Raw genomic sequence first — 26,128 nt, forward strand, 5'->3', positions numbered from 1 at the left:
TCTTCTTATAGACTCCTTCAAGTAATCAAGAAAAGCTGTGGCCGGGGTAGGAGATTACGAAAAGCAGCAGACCACACCTATCAAGCACCACACCAGGACTACCCTCGGGCATCCAAATAGAACATGCTCTACTAATTCCTCCACCTTTGAGCAACTATCACAATGGGGGAGCCTCACCCCTCTCCTATAGAGCACACCCCTGGTCGGCAGACTACCCCACAATATCTTCCACAGAAATAAGACAGCTTGTGGGTGAATGCGGAGCCTCCATAACTAACTATGGACCGACAAGTCGAGCCTCAAATGTTTCTTCCAGTCCACCCAGCCTCGGGATCAGCAAGGCTAAGATCCTCTCTGCTAGCTGCTCCCCAAAGTATTGCTGGACCGTAGCTGCATTCCAACTCCTCTCCGCCGGGTTCAAAAGCTCACACATCCTGAGATTCTAGTTGTCTACATTAACCATAGTGGGCCATAGTCTCAAGGGCAGGTCTGAGATCCAAGTAACCTCCTACACATCAATTGACTAACCGTCACCGATCACCCACCAGATCCAAGGTAATATTCTTGGAGCACGAGAGCACATGTCACGCCAGATGAAGCTATGCCGATCAACCAAAGTCCGCAAGTCTAATCTGGTTGTCATACTTGACTTTCATCAAGGCACTCCATAATTCCTTAGGCTCTAGCAGATACCGAGCTACATATATGGCTGCTAGAGCCTCCCTCCTCATTAGTAGGAAGCAAATGCCCAATCCTCCATTGTTGCAAGGCTGACAAAGAAGCTCCCAAGCGAGGATATGAACACTTCTCCTTACATCCCGCATTCCCCAAAGGAAGTCCTTGAACATCCTCTCCTATCTCAGTAACAACATCTTAGGCAAAAGGGTGTTGGACAAGAGATGCACTGGGACAAAGCTGAGGACTATCTCACCAACGTCACTCTGCCCATCATAGATAGGGCACTTGCCTGCCATCCCTTCATCCTTCTATTGATGCTTTGCTCATCCTCACCATAATCAACCTCCGCAGGAGTTTCCTCGTGATAGTCACCCCCAAATACCTGCAACAGCTAGATATCCAGCTTGACAGCCATGAGGCTCCATCTACAAGGGGCTCGCCAAAGGTCATGAATGAACACCTAGGCTATGATGATGTTGTTAGCAATACTGCGATCGCCAACAAAGGCATCCTTCTCAGGGCCAATGAGTCTAGGAAGGATCCCTCTGAGTCTGGCAACCAAGATCTTCGTAGTGGCCTTGTAAAGAGTAGAGCAAAGATTAATAGGCCTATAATGACCATGCTCGGTGGCATCCTGCCATTTGGGAATCAGAGTAATGAAAGTCTCCTTTCATTCCCTCAGCATCGATGTCATGCCAAGCTGGATTGAAGCTACCACCTAATGATGAATAATAGGTCAATATCTTCTGTACAAGAAGAGGAAAAACTATCAGGGCCTGAAGCTTTGTCTTCTGCCAATGACTAGAAAGTCGCTTTGACCTCCAAGGTCGTGACCGACATAGAGAGAGCTCTCTTCTCGGCCTCCAAAACTCTTGCCTCAAGAATAGGGCCGAATGTAGGACTTCCGTGTTCAGATTGGGCCGACCACCTCTGACTAAAAAACTACAAGAGCTCCCGACTAATGGCCTCTGCATCCTCTATCATCACTCCACTACTCTCCCTGGTGCTCCAGATCCCATTGCTCTACTTTTTGATCACTATCCATCAGTGAAAGAATCTAGTGTTCCGATCGCCCTCTGTAATCCACTAGACTCTAGATTTCTACCACCAGAATGTCTCATGTTGGTCAGGAGTGAGTGATGCAAGGACAACATAGATCTCAACACGACCAAATCCTCTGGAGGCAAACCCCCATCCCACTCCTCCTTGGACTGGAGAGAGATAATCAAGCCTTCTACCTCTTCTAATCTTCTAAAGATGTCACCCACTTCCTCTATGTTCACCTCCGAAGTCGCTCATGAGTAACTAAAGCTTGTGGGTCACCTGGTACATCACATTACCTCACATCGCCATCCTCCACACCTCTGTGACAATGTTCCAAGATCTTGGGTATGATAGCTAGATTTTCTCAAACCGGAAGGGGCACTGATAAGGAATGGTGGACTATACGTAGATGAGAATCGGGCAGTGATCCGACCCAATACATGGCAGATGACACACATGGTGGTCCGAAAACTGCTATCCATCCTGTCGTGGCAAAGGCCCTATCAATCCTCTCCCAGACCCTAACTCCCCCTTGGCGGTTGTTCACCAAGTAAATCTTGGCCTAGTGAAACCAAGGTCCACCAAGCTATTGTAGCACTAAACTCTTGGAGCTCCCTGACCTCAACCTTGCTAGAGAGTACCCTACCCCTTTCTCTTGTAGCCCATCAATATAGTTGAAGTCACCTGCCACTATGGTGGGGATGCCCTGTAGCAGCATATAAGATACCTCGCTCCATAGCCGTTGACGTTCCTTGTAGTCAATACTAGCATAGATTGCAAATAAAAACTATAGACTACTATTATCTTCAGAAATCACTATAATGGCTTGTTGATTATATCTATAAAAGATATTAAAGTTGGCAAAGCCCATTTTTCACACCACCACTGCACCCCTAACAAGCCGCAGGAGCCAATTGAGTAGAATCCTCGTGATGGAAGGAAGCACCGCCTGGCATGCTGAAGGCTTCAACCTAACCATCTTGTCTCTAGGAGGACACACACATACAGATCATACAAGTGTAATAACCTCCTAAACATGGCTAGGAAGGAAGGCTTCTCAGCCCCTCTGCAATTCCATAGTAGCAGCTTCATATTGATGAAGAAAGATCTTGGGGCTAACCACTATCAACTATCCCCTCACTAGCCCCAGTCCTTCCAAATTCTCGTACTGCCCCACCCCAGGCCCCTCACCATAGTTGGGGATCTCAGCCCTAGATGCCAAAGCTGCCTTGAGCTACTAGACAGCTCGAGTGTGTCCACCAATTATCTCTTTCTGGAACCCCAAGTCTGACCCAGCCACACCAGTGCCCCCACCTCCAGTTTCTGTGTCCCGATTTTCAAACCCTCCTAGTACAACCGATTAGCGCAGCCCTGTTCGATGGCCCACTCCACCTGGACATGCAATTTAGGTCTTGTCAACTCCATGCCCGCCACTTCACTAATCATCAATAGCATTCTGGAGCCAGTCACTGCCCTAGCAACTATTGCATCAATGCCCAGTCGCCGTTGTCCCTTCTACTTCATGTCGCCAATCCTCCCAGCTAGCCCAACCGTAAGGTGCACCGCGCCACCCACCACCGTGGTGCCAAGCATTTCTGATAGGAGATTCGCTGCTGGCGCCAGCAAACCGCAGTGGTGACTATCACGTAAAAGGGAAGAAGATGTGGGCTTTGGGGGGGGGGGGGAAGGAGGTCAAAGCCTTACCCTGAGTCATGTCGGGCTCCTCCCGACCCGTCTTATCTTAGTCCGAGGGTGGGCTTCTGGCCCACTTGAGCAGGCCCACACCGAAGACCGCCTCAACCATGTCAGCGTCCGCCGAGTGTGGCCCACTGGCCCTGCGCGCCCCACCACTCCATTGGAACCGACCCAAGGCTCCTTCCGACTCCGTATTCAACTTGAATTCGGGGCAGAGTTGACTCGCTACCACCCCAACAAGTGTCAAGTCCAAGGCAAGAACGACCTTCTCCAGCGAGCACCAACGAGCCACCTTAGATGACTTCTACCATCCGTCAGAGTCTGGCGGAGATCCCGGCAAATTCGGTCTATTACTCGGGGAGCTCGATCCTGCCTGGGACAATCTTGGCCCTAAGTTTGACTTGGGTGTGGACTTGCCCATCTTCCTCACCCGCACCCCACTTCAGGTGGTCCTCGACTGCCAGATTCTGGTCGTGCCTAGCCAAGGGCCAAAGATCGGCTTTCTTGTCCGTCTTGACCCTACCTCCATGGGGCCTTTTGCTCCCTTTGTGGAAGAATAGATCATCGGGATGAAGACTGTTACCATTCGCCACTAGTGGCGGCGTTGGAGGAGGAAGGACGAAGCCTAGGATGTTCTTGTAAATGAAGCTTTGTCATGTTCTCATAAAATAAAGTTTTGCCCGAATACTCTTTCTTCCCTCCTGGTTAAGCCCCGATTTGAGAGAATCTAGAGGATTTATCTCAATCTTCGATCAAGTATAACTGAGCTTCTGGAGCCGCTCGATGAACACATCTAGAGCCAAAGGTCGGCACACCACTGCCACAATCTCTATTATCGAGTCATTCTCTCAATACTCCAATAAGAGAGAGGGAAGACAAATACAAACCGCCATCTTTTTCACTTTGTCCATGGTGGGAATGAAATCTGCCTTCTAACATTCCATAACAAGAAGTTAGCCGACCACCACCCACGGCCCACCCGCTTCTGGAGCCGCATTCCATAACGGAACCAAAAGACATACTTGTTCTCTAGCATCGAGAAAAGCTTCCACCTCATACTCCTTAGCTATCCATTCCACCAAAACCCTCCGCCCGTGGCTCTAAGCGGTGATTGCCATCTGTCTTCCACGTCATCCCCATTGTCTCTCCCTCGCTCCACCGGTAGTTCCAAGACCTCTACGAAATACCGTTGGGAGTTTTCAATCATCTTCTCGAAGACCTGGTGATTTATCCACAATGGTTGCTGAGGGATGCCCTACACCACACCGAACCACATCCAGTTGTCCCTAGCGTGCTCCCAGTTTGGCTGAACCTCACCACCGAACGACCCTTTGCCGGCCTAACACTATGGTTAGCCATACAGTCACCCACCACTTGCTCAACTGTACTGACCACCATTTGGTGGTGTTCACACTTGGTTACATTACACCTCTCACAAACACAAACCATTTGGTGCCTCGATATTTTCATCCAGTGCACGGGCATAGCATGTGCATTATAACTAGCATCAATAAAAATCGGTGTGTAAGCTTACTGCGAACGACAGCACATATGCTAATATAAGTATCACACCAACTACAAGATCAATACCCGATTAAATTATCCAGTGCACAGAAAAGTCGCATATTTTTTTTGGTACAAAGAAAAGTTGCATATTTATGAAATAGACAACATTATGCCCTGATATCAACTCTCAGCATCGTTAACATTTAAGATCATTTCTCACAGCATAACCAAATGCCTGAGAATTTAGTGTCTTTTGTAAAATTTTACGCCCACACAAGCTCGGGCAGTAACACTTCCTTCTCAAACATTCACTTGAATCAACAGATCAGCTGTGATTGGACATCTGCCCCAAAAATTAGGAAAAAAAGACATCAAAACTACAATATTATTTATCACCAAGGAACCAATGCGAACAGGAGAGTAGGCTCATACCGGAGAGAGAGAATGTGACGATAAGCTCCTGCTCCTGCCAGGACTCCGCTTCCTTGCGCTTCTGCTCACTTGATTGTTCCAGGGGGGCTGCACATTACAACTCCAGTCAAGACAAAATGATGATGATGACAGCGACGACAAAACTGTGCTAATGTAAAACTTACAGAAGCAATTGGTGATCTGGATCTTGATTGTGATCTGCAAAAGTTCCAGAAACAACTGAATTCAATATCCACAATATCCACTATGTTGCTTTTTCAACTTGATCCAAAAGCCTTGCCTCTTCCACGTCAGAGTACCATATTGAAAGAAGAAAAACTCAATTTAACTTTAGCAGCATAAGAAAAAATAAATCCATCGATCATTCTTTAAATCATTGTAATGCAAAATGGAGAAACTACAAGGGATAGGACATGGAAAATGGCAGCCACAATGAAGGAACACTATAATAGAACTGCTAGCTACCAGACAAAGCAAAAACATATGGATAAAACAACAGAATCGACATGTAGGATTCAAGGAATGAAGAAGTACTTCTCTATCTGTACCACCAAAATCCATATCCAAACTCCCGAGTGCAACTCCTAATAGCATGGTCATCTTGGAGAAGAAATGATGAATATCTTTCTAGCGCTGTTTGGTGGCTCCCATTCCACTTAGTTCTGAGGATTCCGGCTCTAAATCACAACCCATCCATTCAGTCCCACTCTACTCTGATGGCTATTAGCTATAAGCCACATGCCACATATGGTATAAAAATCAAGTCAGGTTTCCAAGACCTTATTTTGTAGAACAGAATACCTCACCAACCAAAAGATTGTAGGCACTTGGACAGTATCCCATCAAGTCCCTACTACGCAATCCCATCACCCCATAAGCTCATATCTAGAAAACAAACAAGGCAGATTTCAAAACATATGGTAATTAGGAAACTTGGAATGTTATCTGCAATGGAAAGCCTCACTCTAAAACAGAGGGGAAAACTAAACCAGAAGCAAATAGTCAACAATGCGAAGGGGGAAGAGGAGAGAGAACAGGGAAATAACAGAAGCCTGAAAGCAAAAAAAACCCAGAAAAATTTAGATGCAATGATCCTCACAAACACCACTATGAATTATGTCCCACCAAAAATAATTGAAATAGATGAGATTGTATACTGAAATATCATCACCACAAAAGTTAAGGCATGACAATTAATGCATAATTCCAATGCAATATATTACAGCATCATAAATTTGAAGAGAGGGAGGAAAGAAAACAAGAATAATTTTGAGAACCAAGGATGGAACTACCATAAACATTTCATATTTATTGATAAATAGAATACAAGTAGCAGTTGCATGTTGGCCATCCAAAGCTCTTCCATCCTTTACAGAGCTGATCAATTATGCAAACCAAAATTTTCATGCATCATGAGGATCATAAAGTCATGGCATGCACTTGTGTAGATTACTGACGTATAAAAATCTGAATTCTCAGTTATATCATTGCATACTAGTCCTGATATCTCAACATGATTTCCTACTGATGTGCCCAAGCAAACAGCTGTTACCTACTTCAACCAACACCAAGAAGAAAATTTCAAAAACTAGGCAAAATCTCAATTTCAACTAGCTATCCTTACAGACAAGATGCATGAAATTTGGAGGTTAGATCCACCATTTGCTATTTAATGTATCAAGAAACGGCAATCATACCCAATTGAAAGCATATAGAAAACGATGCACCACAGAGGCCAAAATCTGGCAATATATACCATATATATCACACAAGAAAGCCTTAAGAGGTGAAAGTCTCAAGTCATTTTGAAGAGGTATCAACAAAAAGGTCAACATCCAAGGGCAGCAAAGAAAACCCTCAGGAAAGATATATTACAAAGAGCATCATAACAAAGTAGCAATCACCACAACTCACACAGCCACACTATAATGGAAGATCTATTATTCGAAGAGTAAAAATAAACTGCTATGGAAGACATATACTAGAAGTTATGTGGCCCTCAATTGTACCCAGTGGCACTTTTAGCTTTAAGACATTTATCAAACTATGTACCTTCTATTACATTTCTAAGTAAGAATGCAAATGGACCAAATCAGCCTATTACAGCAGTTGGCCAGCCCAGTTGATGGGTGCTTTGGGTGAGATCCCATTAATACTGACCAAGGTAATAGGGTCTGGCCTGCATCAATGTCAAAATTAACACTAACCCATCAGTGTTGAGACTCCTTTTTCCCCGATTGTCCTTCTCAATTCCTCTTTCCATGGCATATAATCAGTCTCCTTATCCCTCTCCAAGGGCACAAAGTACCGGAAGGTAGAAGGAAGCTAACAGCAAAAAGGCTGCAAAAGCAGCAAGCAACAGCAGCAGAAACATGGTCAAAGGTGTAAGCAGAGCTGGCAATGTCTGGAAAAAGATTTCTCTCCATATACCGAGGCTGAACATTGCCAACCAAGTTGAACTCAAGTCTAATCAAGAAGGATCTCTCTCCCCACAGTCGGAGGCTGAACAGTGCCAGCCAAGTTGAACTCCAATTAAATCCAAAGTTAGTCGAGCAGGCCATTTGCCAGCTTTCAACTTGTTTCAGCTAGGGTTTACAAGCCTCTTTGCAAGGTATTTCTTCTGACCACCCACATGCTCCCTTTTTAAATAAGAATGGGCACCCTAATGTACATAGAATTGATACAACCCATAGAGACACACGTATGTGACTGCATTGAAGAAAATACAAACAATTAATCTTGGTAGCTGTTCCTTGCTACATTTGATCAGGTTCAGCAAAAACTAACCTAAACAAACCATCCTTGGAACATGTGGAGTTTGTATCACAAGCTCTCATTACCAAAATGAGTTGCCCGTCTCCATGAATTCTAGCGACAATATCAACACCACTTTTCACATCACATTTTAACTATCTCATATCATGATCATGTATGGTCATCTGTGCTTAGGTATCAGTTTCTCATTTTTCCCTCTTAAAAAAAGCATCAGATAACAACAGGAAAAGTAATCCGGTCTCATTTCAACAAACAGAATTGTGAAATGTATGAGTTTCAATATATTGCTTGGTGAAAAAAAAGGTAATAATAGGCTAATCAAATCGCATTACCTCACTGATAGTAGAAGGAGAAGCAGCAACCACATTACTGTTACAAACAAACAGAATAGATTCCAAGTGGTAATACAATATCAAACCCTATAAGTCAACTCTGCAAGCAAGTGTTAGCTTGATAATTGTCCTCAATCTTAGGTGCACAAATCATTCAACATTTCAAGGGGTTTCATCATCCCCCCACCCCTACAGCATAGTAAAACAACCTACCGGTCCATTTTATATTCAATAAATACTAGCACTATGAATTGCTGGAAAAAAAATAATTCAAATAACATTCCTTAAAGGTTAACTAGGTCAACTGTAGGTTTGAATTTACATCAGTAAGCCATTTAAGACCAGATTCTGCAGAGTAATAACTTTTAACTATACAAGATTTATCTAATGAATTCTTTTGTCATACAATTTATTATCACCATGAGATCCCTTAAACATACTTCTTTACAAAATCCATCAGGGCTATCGATTATATTATGCCTTCCCATCTTTTCCCAACCAATATAAAAACAATCCCATAACAACCTCGCATCTCACTGCAAGTGGCACTGTTCCATCCTCACCACCTGATCCTCAATTGGTGAAAATTATACACTTCCCTCATGACTCCGATTTCTAGCTCAATCATTAGAACTTATACTTACACATCATTCTCAGTTTCCAAAGCATCCATCTTATGAAACTTATTTAGACAAGGAAAATCTAGCTTTATTAGTTTTCTAGCCATTGACTATGTTCCTTGCTTGTTAGCAAGGCATGGAAAATTAAACTGGAGGAACTACTGTGATAATCTGTTGCTAAGAGATTTGGTAAGATCTAAAATATATGAAACGGTGTCAAGGTCCAAGATTGGTGAACCATGTGACATTGTAAAAACAGAACACCCGACAAGGCTTTGACGAGTGCTTATCCATTACCTTCATTAGGTTCTGATTTCCGAAGTTATCATCCTTCCCCAATACCATGAAGCATATGACTCTTGTACAGCTAACATAAAACCTAATATATAACTCAATTGCAAGTCCTAGGAAACCTGTGTGTATAACTCCTTCATAGTACCTCACAATGGTCATGATCTTTCACAAGGTTTGCCGTTCCAGTACCGGACCTCGTAAGATCCTTCATAATACGAAATTTTTTTTGCGTACCAAGTATCGATACATCACCTGTACCGAATATCGGTACTGAACTGGTACATTACGATATACCCCGTACCGCCCGGTTTGAGTCGGTATAGCATGCCATGGTCCTTCACAAATCACATGTAATACATAAATAAAAATCAAGTACACAACTTAAGGTTCTCCATCTGCGCGATAATGTAGAAGTTATTCTATGATTGACAAACCAACTTGCTTAAAGCATTGCAAACAACACTACCAGAAACAGGACAACATAAGCATTAAAATAGGAGTACACCAACATTTTGGACCACAACCTCTGATAACTCACTGTTGGTGGTTAAGAAAAGCATGAAATAACATTTAAGGAAAAAAAAGAAAGAGATGAACCACCAGTTCTGATAGCTCATTTTTGTAGTTAAGAAAAGCATAAAATAATAATGAAGAAACAAAAAGATAAATCTGCATATCTACAAGGTGAAATAATAGGCGCAGAGAAAAGGATGGCTGATCCAAAATTTCCAGTTTTCATGCTCTGATGTCCAATTATTTTGAGTATCCCAAATCCACATCCACAAAAGCATGGACAGAAGTAAGGTCTAAACAAATGCATACCCTGATAGAGAGCATCCCTTTGATCCTGAACGAGAGTGAGATGAAGCAGATCTTGATCGAGATCTGGAAAATGTGCGAGATGCTGACCTGCCTCTCGGAGACTCGCTGCACAACACATACACTCAAACTTAAGGATTCTCCACTTCCAAAACATATCTATTACTCGAAAATTTGCACCACACCTTTGGCTGCGGCTCCTGCTTCGGCTGTAACTGCGACTGCAGCTAGGGCTTCGGCTTCTGGAATTGGAACGGCTGCGGCTCCTAGATAGGCTTCGCCTCGAGTCATATTCTCTTACCTATATCACCATAACAGTTTGCCTGAGAAAAGGTCTTCTGATGAGAAGGGAAAAGAGCTGCAAGGGGTACGTGTGGGGTGATACCCTTATATATGCCCGAGAAAATGCATTCCGAAACTCAGAGTCATCAAGTTTCCTGACCTGCATGGAGGTTAAAGACAAATAAAATTTTAGATGTTCAGGCTTACATGTTACATAACAAACTATAAATTTAAGTGAAATTTTCAAGCTGTAACTGAGTAGTGACCTACCGCATATTTCATGTCATCATAGTTTGTATAATCTACAATGCCTGTAGTGCCTGCAAATACACAATGGAGCAATTAATTATAAATTTGTTTTACAATCATTATTCCTGAAGGCAAAGACCTCTCAGCAGGTTCTCTTTATAGGAGGGCAAAATAAGAGATATGGGACCGAGAATTCTTTAGTTTGGTCTATAGCAGCATATTAATTATATTTACAATTAAAGAATCAATAAATTTTAAAGCATAAGATAACCATATTTATATTCAGAACACTCATATTTTATAAAAATTCAAAAGAAGCATGGTTGAAACTCAAGATATAGTTTTCATTATTCAAGAGCATAAACAATCCTTAATTGTCAACAGAATCCACATCCTGATCAGCCTGTAACTTAATTTGTGCAACATAGTACACTAATACACATCACAGCAAAACAAGAAAACAATAATATATATAGGTCACTAAAGAAATAAAAGATGAAAAACAATGCACAGCTCTAATTGTTGGACGGAACACTGTAAAGATTGACTACAGAAATCTGAAAAGCCAGAAGTACAGATAATTAATTTCTATTTAGCTACAAAAATAAGCTTAGATTCACTCTCTGCTGGCATGTCATGGTTCAGCAATAGATGTATTGGGGGAATTCTTAATGATTTGTATCTGAGGATATACAAAATAACCAAGGTGAAAATTCAGTTTTGGTTTCAGCTGGCCAGATGAGTTCTAATTTTCGCAGTTCCAATGGTTGCAGCTTTAGTTTGTATAATTTTCATTAGAAAATTATATCAGTAAATTACCCTTAATTGAACTTTAAATTTAATATGGAAAATGAACCAAGTCAAGAAAAGAAATTACATAACCTTTTAAAGAAAATTTACATTCTTCCGAACCTTTAGATGTATTATTTCCCTAGTTTCACACTGACACATTATATTAGGAAAAAAAATAATATATATCATTTTATTGTTTAATGACAATCTAAATGTCCCTGATGTTTGAGTTTTAAAAAAGCTAACCCTACGCCAGAACTTTATTCTCCCCTCATATGCTTGGGCGGTAATGTTATGAAGAGAAAAGTTGAAAGGAATGACAAGATGAGAAAAAGCTGGCACAGGTAGCTCAGAAATATATTATGTGCAGCCCCACAGATTAGTTTTGGTTGAAATCCCCAGATCGGCCCTAGTTTCAAATTCATCTGGGTGAAAAACAAATCATTTGGGGCCTGTCTGGCATCATTTTGTTTTTTGTGTTTTTGTTTTTCTACAAATTAGTGAAATACTACATAGAGAGTGATGTTTGAGATAGCACTTGCCCAGAACTCCTGCTATGCCATGCTTTTATTTCCAGTCGTTTTTGAAAGCAATAAATCTTTGCTTCCAAATATTTTACAAGCAATTTAAAAAAGCAATAAAATATACAAGCCCTTAGGTTTCAGTTTCTGAGTTCAGCATGAAACTTAAAACAGCAAGTATTACCAAACAGTCTGAATAGACATAAAATGTGTACGTCCACCACTAATAGCCAGTACCTTCCACTCTAAATGATCCCTACCGCTCCCACATCCACTTTGACTACTAAATTAAAATCAGATTCCTTCAATTATGAGTGCAACATTCATTTTTTGACTGATTTTTTCATCTATGTATGAATTGTGTGTGTGTGTAAAGGATGGTGTTAACCGGCCAAGTTGGTAAACTATCTTGTGCTGATACAAGAGACCTAACTCAATTCCCACCCTCATCTAATAAAAAAAGGAAATAAAAGGTGGGGCCTCTCATCTAGAAGAAAAAAAAGCATTATTGTTTTCCTTTAAAAGATTATTTAAATTATTTATAAAGATATCTCCCCTGGTGTATTCAAATATAGATTTAGAGTTTTCCTCGACTGCTCTAACACACTATTCAAGTCTTTAAGTGCCGACCCATAGTAGTCGGTGCAGGGTGTACTATACCAACCCAGTATGGTATGCGGGGCTCGGTATGTCCCCATATCAAAGCAATGGCACAAGTGGTGTGCCGACTCCAACAGCTTATCATGACCTCTCTTTCACCTGAAGTGAAGCAATCAATTTTGCTTGGCTTTTTGTGGGTATGAATATTTACATGCTACGGAAAATTCAATAAGTGAGCAAGCAAGCCAAGCTATAGCACACTCCGAAACAAACAAGCTAGCCATAGTCTAGCTTCCAAGAAGAGTTTGAATTCACGTCATGAATGGTAGATAATGCCAACACCAATTAATGTACTGTAATTCAGTTGAGGCATGCATGCAATTATAAACTCAAATAAATATTATTAAAGAGTATAAGAAAATAGGTAAAATTGCACGAAAGGTAAAAAACCTTAGCTGCGGTGCTTACATTGAGATATATAGGAACTACAAAGTCGGTGTCGTCAAGACATCAAGCAACAACCAATATAGGTTTCATATCCTTATGTTAGTGCACATTATCTATATATTTATTTTTTTCCTTCATTCCATGTTTAAAAAACCTTCTTTCCTCTGTTTTCTTCTCCTATGCATTTTCCCCCTCTTCTCTCTTCTTATTAGGATGCTAAATGACAGAAAAAGCCCGCCTGCTGATATAGATGTCAATATAGCAAGGCAAACATATGCCTTGTGACTCAAATGAGGCACTCAAATGACATCAACATCTATGATATAGTTTGAATTTGCTCATACCAGCCTCTTCCACGTCAAACAGATCAGTACCAACAGCCAAAAGGTCAAATCTACCAGATTGGATCAATCAGATTCATGGAATGGGAAATATAGATTCACCAAAAGATAGTGAGTTTGGTTATCACCCAAACAAACTGATAAAACCCATTGTTTGATGACATTCATTCAAATCATTTAAACAAGCTAAAAAAAAAAATCAACAAACATAACATCATCAACTTGCAACATAACCTTAACCAGCAAATCTCACATATGGGGCTAATTTGTGTTCTACATCAAGAACTTGATAGAACTATATAAACAACGAGCATTGAATTCTAGAGGATTAATTTAAATGTTCAACTTCACATAGTTTAAGCTAATCGCACATATGGAAGCACCTTCAACTTGGAGCTATAGCAAAGGGTAAAAAGCTAAGGATTGTAAGGCCACACTCATATGGCTTGATATATTTCTTTTACAAAAAGGTAGCTGACATAAATATAAGGAGGCAAGACTAGCAAGCAACAATTGAAGTAAAACCCAGAAAAACGATTTACAAAAAAATCTGTAGGTACATAGAAGTTTGTTTCACACCTTTTTGTTCTACTGATAAAAAAAATTTATCAGTCACTCTCATATTAATTAATTTCCTGCCTTAAAAGGCTAATCAAAAGACCATCAAGATGGCAAAGTGAATTTTTTAGTCCAGGTTGCATAAAGAAGAATCCAAACATGCTAGAAGCCAAGTATCACAAAATATCACAAGCTTCAACTTCATTTAGGAACAAAATATGGAAGGATATAATATTAGAATCACAATGTAAGCTGACTGGTCATGTCTAGAAATTAGACCACATTCCCTGGATCATCAGTAATCTCTCTCTTAGTGTCAGCTATCATATATTAACAAGAAAGCAAGCAAATACTTAATTTTATAGAATATCTACATTTACTTAAAGATGCATGCATGCATGCATACATCAGTCTCCAATCGTATGTAGTGAGCACCAGATGCAGTCAGAGAACCTAATATTGTGCCAAATCAGAGAAACATCACCCTAATAAACACAGCATGTAACAATTAGAATAAGAAACAGACTCAGGAAATAATTATAGGAGAAGGAGCAATTTACCTCGACCATCACGAAACACTTCAGAGAAACAAACATCACCAGCACGACGCATGTGGTCCTAGTCATTAAGAAAACATTTAGAAGTGCGCACATTCAAGATAAGAGAGGAAAAATGAAAAATAAAGTGAAACTGCATTGGAAACCTACCTTCAGGTCTTGCCATGAGGCAGAAGAAGGTAAACCAGTAACCAGCACTGCATGGTTAAATATATTAGAAAGTTTAACTGCAAAAAGCGTGTATCATCCAAAAAGTATGAAAAAAGAAGCAAGCAAACAACAAATTTAACCACACACCGCGATATTCAGAGCGCCTCAAGACACCACTACGACTACTGCTGCTGCTGTAACTGCTGTAGCGGTCCATGGAAGAAGAATAGCCTCTTCCACCATGTGCAAATTCCACCTGCATAAAAAAAGGATATAAGGTTTACATTATAAACCAGGCAAAGAACAATCAAAATGTCAATGTTTGCCAAGTATGATACCCGTAATCTATGACCATCAAACTTATAACCATCACGACCGCGAATAGCATCTCCAGCATCACGAGCATCTTCAAACTGCAAGAAATGGAAAATGTCATTTAGTAAATACCTAGAAGTACACTTGATTCTCACGAGAAACAAGTCGAATTTATATTTTTTCCAACAAGGAACTCTATAAAGTGAAACTAAAACTAATGCAATTCAGATGAATGGTAGATACATCATGTATTGTGACAACAGCCTGATTATTCCTGTTATCTGGCACTCATAACAGATTATGAAGAAAAGGCTGCAATAACATAACCCATGACACCAGATATTTTTACCATTATATATCAACTACATTTTCATAATGAGACAGCAGTACCTCAACGAATGCATAACCTGGAGGCCTTGGAGGAATCTTCAGATCAATGTCAACAATGGGTCCATACTGCAAGAACACAGCATATCAGAAAATTAACCAATCTGAAAACCATAAAGAAATAACAGTTAAAGAAATTATTCTCCTGTTTATTTTTGTATTCATTTCAAAATGAACATCCTTGATCCTTGGTTCAGCATTTTAGAAGCCCTTCTCTAATGGCAATACCAAGTTACCAACAGATTTTGCAGAAAGATACTTCAAAGCTGCATGCACTTAAACCAAAGCATATTGAAGTTAATCAAGACTCTAATAGTCTAATCTGACTATCCTGAATAATGGCATCATCTATCGAAACAAGTAAATATTATTACATACTTTTTAATGTGTTTGGATAATCAGATAAAAGGTCAGTACAAATAAATGAATATAATGCATAAGTTTTTGAGTTTCACTTCATGTGGCATCCAACTTCATCACATGTTGCTAACATAAGAATCTCGTCCTTAGCAATGGGAAACCACACACTGCCAACTCCCCAAGTCAATGCTAGTCACATCTTTGATAAGTACACCTCATTTCGTTAAGTTTATGCACGCATGAGTGCAAACACTATCCATATAGCATGTGAGAAAAGAAACAACCAGTGCTTCTTATTTTGAAGACAGTAGAGACCCCAATAGAATGAAGAAAATAATGGAAAATGAGAAGTAAATTTGAGAACATGGCTCAATAACCCAAAGGTTGTGGAAGGATATGATCCTGTCTATAACAGCTCATCGTTTTGGAGTCTATCTCTTAAGTCGCTTTAACTTTTCCCACTAGTAAGACCTTCCTGGAAAAGGTTTGCCTTAAGGCACCAAATAGCTTCTTCAGAAAAGTAAAGATTGATGTCAACAAGGTGGCTCCCCATCAATCTACTTAAACAGTCACCCTTCCAAGCATTTTCTTCAGAAAAGGTTAGAAGAATTTGTTAAATTGCATATTGGGCAACTATTTGTGATCTGTAATGAGATTTTAACTACTAACTACTACTATATCCTCGTAAGAACAAGACTAGACATGCACACAACTAATCTTTAATTTTAAGAATTTAATAAAAAATAATAGCAATGAATAATGTTTTACCCAGAAAGAATGTAAAATATTCGAACTCCAATAAGTTCTACAACTATATGATTTTAGGGACTCCTAAAGCAGTTGATTGTCCTTTTTATTTATATATTTTCCCGTTCAAGTAGTCAACGTGGTATGACAAAAGAAGCTTATGCATCAATTGTTGCTTTCAGCTCAACAAAGTACAGGGATTTCTTATAAAATTAAAAAAGAAAAATCAAGTTAGACATTTTTTTTCCATTCTGGTTCTTAATCACCAAAAGTATTTTTATATGAAGGAGAATATTGAATCCATCTAAATAAAAATTGGAGCATTTTCACGCTAGATAATTGAACTAATCCTTGTGATAGAATTGCACTCCTATTTTTGCACCTCTCCTTTTCATTTGATTATTCCATCAGAACTCAATCCAATCTTTTAAGAAAAATTAACTTGGATGACAACGAATTCAAGGTGGACCAATGAGGATTTAGATTATTGTGTCTTGAGAATACTTCTCACTTCTAATAGGTGGTTGTTTCGGAAATATTTATTTTCAATTGGAGATTTTCTGTTGTAGAAATGATCATAATAGAAAGAGATGTTTCACCAAGAATCCAAGCTGTAGGTGGTTATGAACCTTTCCACACATTCTTTTTGAGAGAGAGAAAAAGAGGAGGAGGAAGAGCAGCAGAAGACAAAGGAGGCAAGATCTTATCTAGTAATATGTAATCACCAAAAACTTTCTTTGTCATGTAACTTCAGATGTAAAATACTATGGATACTTTCATACTTTTTATACAATTCTTGTTAGTTGAGGTATCATAAAATATACATGTATATACATATGTATAAGCGACGTTAATGACTTAAATTTTACTTTTCAACATATCAATGAAATCACTATTTTGAACTGCTGTCAAACTTTGATACTCTTACTTATACTTTCTATTTGATAAAATGTCAATCAACTTCAGCAGGTTCACCTCTACCACAAATAACAGCAAATGTCACCCTTGCTGTCAGTTACACTAAATTCCAAACTCAATACAGATTATATTTGGTATGGACATGATCCTCTGAACTTGGTAATGTCATATAGTAGTGCATGCATGTCCTTGCCTAACTACCTACTCCTTTAAGAATAACAATTAAAGTCTAACAGCTTTATTTATGGGTTATCGGCTTGCCACTTAACTTTGCAGTCATATAACGTATTAAGATAAGAGTACAGGGCAAGGTCCGCCAAACCGGTACCAGAACCTGTACTAGTCGGCGGACGGTTCGGTACCGTACCAACACATGGTATGTTAGGGCGTATCGTTCCGTACCGGCACGCCCTTTTTTTGGAAAAAATTTCAAATTGATTTAATGGATAATAACTCTTTTTGAGCTTTTTCTATGATTTTAAGCCTAATTTGATTTTTTTTTGTGTGTTTTTTGATATCTCTATGATTCTGATTTAACCTAAATAATGCATCTTATTATGTTAAAATAATACAAATCATAAAAAAATAAGTAAAATATTGCATGCTACAATGAGCAACATAAAATATCCTCAAATCTAGTGAGGTAAAAATTATAAAATAATACAATCAATTACAAACTTTTAAAGTACAACATACATACCGATATCCAAAATTGGATCGAGTGGCGATGCCTCTCATAGATATCCGGATCATCAAGCAAAGTCAGAAGGCACATCAGCCCACCCCTCTAGCCAAGCGGCATTGTAGTCTTGCATATCCGGATTACAAGCACTCTCGGATCTCTTGCTAAAGCTCTGGCTCTAAGAGATGTCTTTGGCTGATAAAACGGTTGTGAAGGAGCCCATCCGAATAAGTCGGCAACAAAATTCGACCTGTATGATGCTCTGAGCTGCATAGGGTGGTAGCCATTGGAAGATATCTCAGACACACTATATCAATATTTGCATCCATATAGGTCATAGGCTGCCTGTGGCTGCGAATAATAGGATCCAATATACAACTCAAAACCTAATACATCTATGGATCCTACTCCACGTACCAAATCATCTGTAGCTACATCGTGTCCTCTTGAATGACCTCGAGGAGCTCATCTTCTATATGCAATCAGATCACGTGGGCTCCACCAGATCGTGCATCGTAGTCTATATCTTGTGTGACATGCGTAAATTGGAATTCATCGGTGAATCGAAGTCCACCCTGTGATTGTCTCATATATGGTGGTCTTGGAGTAGGTCTATAGACATCAGATTCCGAGTCGAATATTAGATTCTATTACCCGCAACCATAGACAGCCTATTGTGAAGGTCCAATTTGGACCCGATCCACTCGATCGGCCCAACCTAAGGTCTGGCCCATGAAGAGGCCAAGCACAGAAGACTCCTTCGAGACTCCAACTAGGAGTTGGAGTCCTAGGATAATCGAAAATTTAGGGCTCCTATATAAACAAAGAGCTCTCTCCATCCCGAGAAAATCCTCCCCTTTCCCTCTCCTCCCTTTTTTTTCATTGAGTTCATGACTGCCCGTTATTATGCTCGCTGAAAATCAAGGCCGCCAAACGCTGTCGGAGCCAAGGTAACACCCTATCCTTCCTCCCCTTTTCTTCCTCTTCTTCCCACGACTAGGAATCGCGGCCGTCGGCCAAGAAATTGGCCGAAAATCGACCAACAAAAAGATTGTTTTTCTCCTATTTTGGCAGAATTTTTCTTCCTCTTTCCGGCCACCAAGTCCCACGCCCTCCCTACTCTCTTCCACGATGAAGCTGTGGCCTTCGATGAGCGACCAATGGCCGGGAATCAAGAAAAGGTCCAATTGTCCTACTTTTCGGGCCTTTTTTTTGTGGATTTTCTCACCGGCCGACCAACATCATCGGCCATCACCACCATCGGCTACCACCTTATCGGACCACTATGACCATAGCCACTAGTCGCCTCTTTCTTCCTCTATTTTGCCAAAAAAAAAGCATGAAGAAAAAAAGAAAAGAGAGAACTATCCTTTTTTCTCTCTCTTATTTTCTCTCTCTTCTCTCTACTCTCTACTTTCTCTCCCTAAAGATCCAAGGAATCCAATATCAAATTTTGTCGACCTGATCTACGAACCCGAGTTAACCCCTGTAAAGGGCCCTGATCTGCCCCGATGCCCGGGCTGCCTACTGGACTGTTCACCCTGGCTCTATTGATTATCTTTGAAACCTCCATTGATGAACGTTGTTGATTGACTTGGCCTGCTTGAGTTTGATTCATTGAAGAAATCATCTAGACCTAACCTGCCCGGCCGCCGAACACTATCACCCAACCAACCGTCTCCATTCCTCATTATTTTAATTCAAATAGAAATTAATCTCGCTTTTAATGTCTTGAAATAGGTCTAGCGGACTCGCCCAGCAAAGTTTGACGATCTAAGACGAAAGAGATAAGTAAATGTTATACTTCTTACTAATTTTCGAACTTGTAAGTAGATCTTACACTTATTATTTTTCAGATGATCATATTTTCCACGTATAAAATTTGCTTGTGAAAATATCATGCTTTTTTTTTGAATTAGGAATTAGCATTTGTGTAATAAAAATCATATTTTATTATGAAAAAAATTATGAATATTTTAATAAAAATAGCTTTGCTATAAAATATGAATCTGGTAATGCCATTTAGTATTTTTTTATCTATTTATATGCATGTTTTAAGAAAAAAGATATAAGCTTTCTAAAGGCTCTCAGATAGCTATGTATGATCCCTAAAATTAGGAAAATCGATATTCGGAGCTAGTATCCATACGAACAGGCCCGCCAATGGATATAAAGTTGGCATACAAACATAAATCTATATCGATTACGAATACTGGTCCTATTACAGGTATAAAGTGATCATAGCACAAATATCTATGAGCAATATTTTGAACTATAATAGAGCTAAATGGCATAATAATTATATAAATTTATTTGCAAAATAAACTTGGAACCATGTTTATGAAATATAAATGATTTATGCACACATGATTTGCTTTATAACTTGTTCTTAATATATTGTACTATGAAATACTTATTTTGGAATATTTGTTATTTTTCTTAAATGATGCATTGACATAAAAAATTTATACTTCCGATAAGGTAGTGAAAAATTTACTTACTGAGCTGTGTCTCATACACCTCTCTTTTTATTTTTTTCTCTCCAAACGAATAGGATCAGTAGGAAAGAAGGTTGGTCCAAACTTGTCAGTTCACGCTAGCAAGCTTGTCGATTTTGTAGACAGATTTTAGTATTTTAAATTGACTATGAATTTGTAATCAATAATTTTTATGAATATTGAGGATTGTGGGTTTGGTATCTATGTTTTGAGCATCTAAATCCAAACATAAATACGAAACCTACAATTCTCAATATTCAGAAAAATCATTGACTACAAATTAATAGTCATTTTAAAATACTAAAATTCTTCTACAAAATCGCTAAGCTTACTAGCACAAACTCCAAGCATGGACCAACCTTTGTCCCTACTGATCCTATTCGCCTCAAAAGAGAAAAATAAAAATAGAGATATATGGGCGACACAGCTCAGTAAGTAAACTTTTCACTACTTTACCGGATCAAGCATAAGTTTTTCATGTCAATGCATCATTTAAAATAACAGATATTCCAAAATAAACATTTCATAATACATTATATTAAGAACAAGTCGTAAAGCAAACCATGCATGCATAAATCATTCAAATTTCATAAACATGGTTCCAAGTTCATTTTGCAAATAATTCATAAATCATTGTTCTGTCATTTATCTATATCATAGTTCAAAACATTGCTCATAGATATTCATGCTATGGTCACTTTATACCCATGACAGAGCCAATGTTTATAATCGACATAAATTCATGTTCGTATGCCAACTTTATACCAGTTGGTAGGCCAGTATTCGTATGGATGCTAGCTCTGAGTGTCGATTTTTCTAATTCTAAGGATCATACCTAGCTATCTTAGAGCCTTTAGAAAGTTTATATCTTTTTCGTAAAACATATATAAATAGATAAAAAAATACTGAATGGCAATGACACTATCAAATCATATTTCATAGCAAAGTTATTTTTATTAAAATATTTATTAAACTATTTTTTATAATAAAACATGATTTTCGTAACACATATGTTGATCCATAATTCAAAAAAAAAAGCATGATATTTTAACAAGCAAATTTTATACATGGAAAACATGATCATCTGAAAAATAATGAAAATAATGAATGTAAGATCTACTTACAAGTCCGAAAACTAGTAAAGAGTATAAGATTTACTTACAAGTTCGAAAACCAGTAAGAAGTATAAGATTTATTTACCTCTTTCTTCTTAAACCGTCAAACTTCGCTAGGCGACTCTGCTAGACCTAATTAAAAACATTAAAAGCGAGATTAATTTCTATTCAAACTAAAATAATAAGAAAGGAAGACGGTTGATCGGATGACACTGTTCGACGACTCTGGGCAAGTCAGGTTTAGACGATTCGCTCAATGAATCGAACTCAATCAGGCCAAGATCAATCAACAAGGTTCATTAATGAGAGTTTCAGGAACATTCAATAAAGTCAGAGTGATCGGTTCAGCAGGCAGCCTTGGCACTAAGACGGATCAGGACCCTTTATAGGGATCAACCTGGATTTGTAGATCAAATCGACAAAATTTAATACTGAAATCCTTAGATCTTCTAGAGAGAGAAAGTAGAGAGAGGAGAGAGGAGAGAGGAGAGAAGAGAGAAAGTAGAAAGATAGGAGCAAAGAGAAAAGAGAAAAAAATAAGAGAGAGAAAGAGATGGATGGTTCTCTCTCTCCTCTTCTTTTCTTCTTCTCATGCTTCTTTCTTGGCAAAACAGAGGAAGGAGGCGGCTGGTGGCTATAGTCATGGTGGTCCGACAAAATGGCTGCCAGCAGTGGTGACGACTGATGGTAATGGCCGGCCGGCGAGAATCCAAAGAAAAGGCTCGAAAAACAAAGGAAGCAGACCTTTCATTGATTTCCGACTATTGGCCGCTCACTGACGGCCATGGCTTCATCATGGAAGAGAGTAAGGAGGCCACGAGACTCAACCGAAGGTCCAACGGCAAAAGGCGGCAACGCTAGTGGCCGAAAAGAGAAAAAAAAACTCAGCCAAAACAGAAAAAATAGTCTTCTTTTGTCGGTCAATTTTCAATTGATTTCTCGGCCCACAGCCGCAATTCTTAGTCGTAGGAAAAAGAGAAAGAAAGGGGAGGAAAGACGGAACGTTACCTCAACTCCGGCGGTGTCCAGCAGCCCCGATTTCCAGCGAGCACAATAATGAGCAGCGTGAACTCAACGAAAAAATAGAGAAAATGGAGAGGTTGCTCAGGATGGAGAGCTCTCGGGGGAAGAGAGCTCTCCTTTTATAGAGGAGCCCTAGAGTCACGACGACCCTAGGACTCCGACTCCTAGTCAAAGTCCCGAAGAAGAAGAAGATCCCCTCTAGGAGTCTTCTGTGCTTGGCCTCTCCATTGGCTAGCCCTCTGGTCAGGTCGATCGAGTGGATCAGGCTCAGACCGGGCCTTCACACCTATGGCCCATATGGATACGAATATAGATATAGTGCGTTTGAGGCATCTTCCGAAGGCAACTATCTTACGCAGTGTAAAGCATCTTACAGATCGAATTTTGTTGTCAGCTTATTTGGATGGGCCCCTTTACATTCGTTTTATAAGCTAATTTATCAACTAGAGAACATCTTTCAGAGCTAGAGCTTCAGCGAGAAATCCAAGAGCACTTATAATCCGGAACGCATTCTTTATGAAATAAACATATAAGATTATAACGCCGCTTGGTTAAAGAGATGGACTAATGTGCCTTTTTACTATGTTGATGATCTGGATATCTACGAGAAGCATCGCCACTCGACTCGATTTTAGATATCGGTATGTATATTACACTTTAAATATATATAATTGATTGTATTATCTTATATTTTTATCTCACTACTTAAGTGAAGAATATTTCATGTTGCTTCTTATAGCATACAACATCTTACTAATCATTTTATGATTTGTATCATTTTAAAATAATAAAATGCATCATTTAAGTTAAACCGAGATCATAGAATCATCAAAAATATATCAAAAAAAAAAATCAAATTAGACTTAAAATTGTTGAAAAAGTTAAAAAAGATCGATTACCAATTAAATCAATTTGATAAACTCCACACACAAAAAAAAAAATTGGGCGTGTCGTAACCGGCATGCTCAAGCGTAACGTGTCAGTACGGTACCGAATCGATACCGCACCGACCCATCCGCCGACCAGTACGAATCCTCCAATATTGGTTCGGCGGACCTTGCCTGATACCATGAAGATCGAGTAAGAAACATGGCATGGATAATATAGATCCTTGTTCGAAAAAACTAATTTCAACTTGGCAAACCCAATTTACTGATCTAATGACATCATTAGATTTTATGGAACAAATTGGCTAATTTCGAGCCATTATTATCAGCATCCCATATTTCTTCTCCAATAGCACTTCACATGACTCTATGGAGAGCAAGGGAGAAAAATGGAATGAATAACATAGGCCCCTCTTCAAAAAACCTAATTTCAACTTGGCAAACCAAATCTATAGATCTCATGGCATCATCAGATTTTACAGAACAAATAGCCCTGAAAAGAAACTCAGACCTTGTAAAACAGATCTTCAACCTCTCTCTCGCGAATATCTTCCGGCAAATTTCCTACATAGAGGGTTCGGCTGGCTCGCCTGCTCATATTTCCTGCAACCGAAAAAAAATCAAAAGAAGATAGAAAACAAAGATAGAAAGAAACAATACAGAGAACTCCTAGGATACCTTGAGAACAACAGGTCATGAACTCATCTCTACATAGGATTCATCAAGATAACAGCATGTCATCATAGAATGCAAAACCCTAAATGCTCATGGAAAAATGAACTATTCAAGAATAAAGATCATAAGAGACAGAAATTTGGTTCTCTACTGGTATGACTTTACAAGATCTTGAAACAGCGTATAGATTGGAACATTTTTTAAAAAGAAAAAGAAAAAGTAGTAGAAGAAGAAGACAGAGATAGAACGAAAAATTAAAGAAGAACCAAGAATATCACGAGGAAAAAACTCAAATCAAACATTATCTTTGCATGGGATTCAAAAAAAAAAAAACATCCTACCAAGAATACAAAACTCGTAATCTAAAAACCTATCCGACCACGAAGAAAGATTTTAATCAATGGTAAAAATCATAAACCACAGAAAGAATCGGATCTTTACAGGAAAAGCTCAAGAAGATCGGAAAAGAAAGTCGAATTCGGGATTAAATTTTACAAAAACATGTAAATAATCGGAGCTCCAGATGCAACACTCCAAAAGTCGAGCGCAAAACCCCGAATACAGAGATCAAAAAGGAAGCCAGCCTCCGCAGGAAACGGAGAAAGATTAGGGAGAGAAATCGAAAGCCTAGGTATTTTCTTCCTATGATTTAGAGGAATCGGAGGGGCACAGACAAAGGCTTACCTCGGCGTCGGATACGAAGGGAAGAGCAGAAGGGTATGAGAGCTTCAAGTACTCGAGCTCTGGGCGAGAATAGGAGGGGCCGAAAAAGAGAGAGGGGGTGTTATTTATAGGAGGGCGTGCGGTGGCAAAAACGTAATTGTGTGCGTGGGCTCGGCGTCTTAGGCGGTGGTCCCTTGTCCTGAGCGACGACGCGTAGCATTGCTTATGAAGTTATCCTAATCGTCGATCAGCCCGATATTTGTATGTCTTTCATGTTAACCGTTTGATTTGCTTGAGATCCCGCGGAGGGTATTCTTGGTCTCGGTGGGATCCATCGCAGGCCTTTCCTTTTGCCTCTAGAATTGGCACGTAGGCTTAGGATGACGCATGCGTAGATGAAGTATATATTTTACTTAGTAGATGTGAGATGTCGCTTCTAATAGGTAAGGATTTAGAAGGGATATATGTAACATCGCAGTTTTCATGATTTCATATATTGAAGGTGTGCCATGTAGCTACTTTAATTCTATTGTAACACCAAATAAGACTTGACAGATGTTTGTGGTTTGACTTCTAACAATGAAGGAATAAAATTTTGGCTTTTTTAATATTTATGCATTCTCCATGAACAAGGAAAAAAAGAAGACAAAACAAATAATGATTTATGGTGATGATCAAATCACAATCTGCACAAGACTTGATAAACTACAAGATTATAGGATGAGATCCAATGGTTACATGAATCCTATCATGATTTAAGAGAGTTATCACATATCTCATATGGCAATGCAAGTTAATCTCATATAATGGTTAAGTGTTTGTTAAAGAGGAATACAGGTGGAATATGTTGGAAGCTGGTTCCTAGAATTTATTAGTAATTGCATAAAAAAGATATTTTAAAAAATTAATAGTAAGATAAATTACAAAAATAAATAGAAAGGAAGATGTTCTTGAAACAAAACTTGTATGAGTTTACAATGAGATCGTCCCCAAAGTACAACAAACCCAACTCATTCTTAAACTTTCTATCACGAGTACGGTCGCTTGGAGGTCTGACTCAATGGACTCCTCCAGTTGAGGAAGGAGAATAAAAAAAAGCTTAGGAAAAATTGAAAAAGGGAGGAAGGAAAATAGTGTGGAAAATTAGAGTAAGGAAAAAAGCTAGT

General features: G+C 39.2%; 1 protein-coding gene across 6 annotated transcripts; it reads right to left on the reverse strand.

The window, feature by feature from the left end:
- Positions 1-4,997: 4,997 nt before the first annotated feature.
- LOC103715080 (serine/arginine-rich splicing factor SR30-like) lies at positions 4,998-25,092 on the reverse strand. 6 transcript variants are annotated; one of them, XR_015973184.1, is made up of 16 exons: positions 24,984-25,092; positions 24,136-24,227; positions 15,398-15,463; positions 15,031-15,105; positions 14,840-14,948; positions 14,693-14,739; positions 14,546-14,603; positions 10,748-10,797; positions 10,581-10,637; positions 10,381-10,496; positions 10,199-10,303; positions 6,135-6,240; positions 5,890-6,032; positions 5,520-5,553; positions 5,356-5,442; positions 4,998-5,266 (listed from the first exon to the last, which is right to left on the reverse strand). XR_015973184.1 is itself a non-coding variant. In XM_008802594.5 (14 exons), the coding sequence occupies exons 2-14, from the start codon at positions 24,220-24,222 to the stop codon at positions 5,249-5,251; spliced, it is 909 nt and encodes a 302-aa protein (XP_008800816.1). In that variant the 5' UTR covers positions 24,223-24,227; positions 24,984-25,092; the 3' UTR covers positions 4,998-5,248. The 6 variants fall into 6 exon arrangements, 1 of the variants encoding a protein (XP_008800816.1); XR_015973183.1 differs by having other exon boundaries at positions 5,520-5,637; XR_605321.5 differs by having other exon boundaries at positions 5,520-5,637; positions 5,890-6,240.
- Between the last annotated feature and the right edge of the window lie 1,036 nt (positions 25,093-26,128).

The sequence above is a fragment of the Phoenix dactylifera genome, chromosome 14, assembly GCF_051530095.1.
Source record: "Phoenix dactylifera cultivar Ajwa chromosome 14, Ajwa_hap1_PhDact_Kaust_v1.1, whole genome shotgun sequence".
Classification (NCBI taxonomy): Eukaryota; Viridiplantae; Streptophyta; class Magnoliopsida; order Arecales; family Arecaceae; genus Phoenix; species Phoenix dactylifera.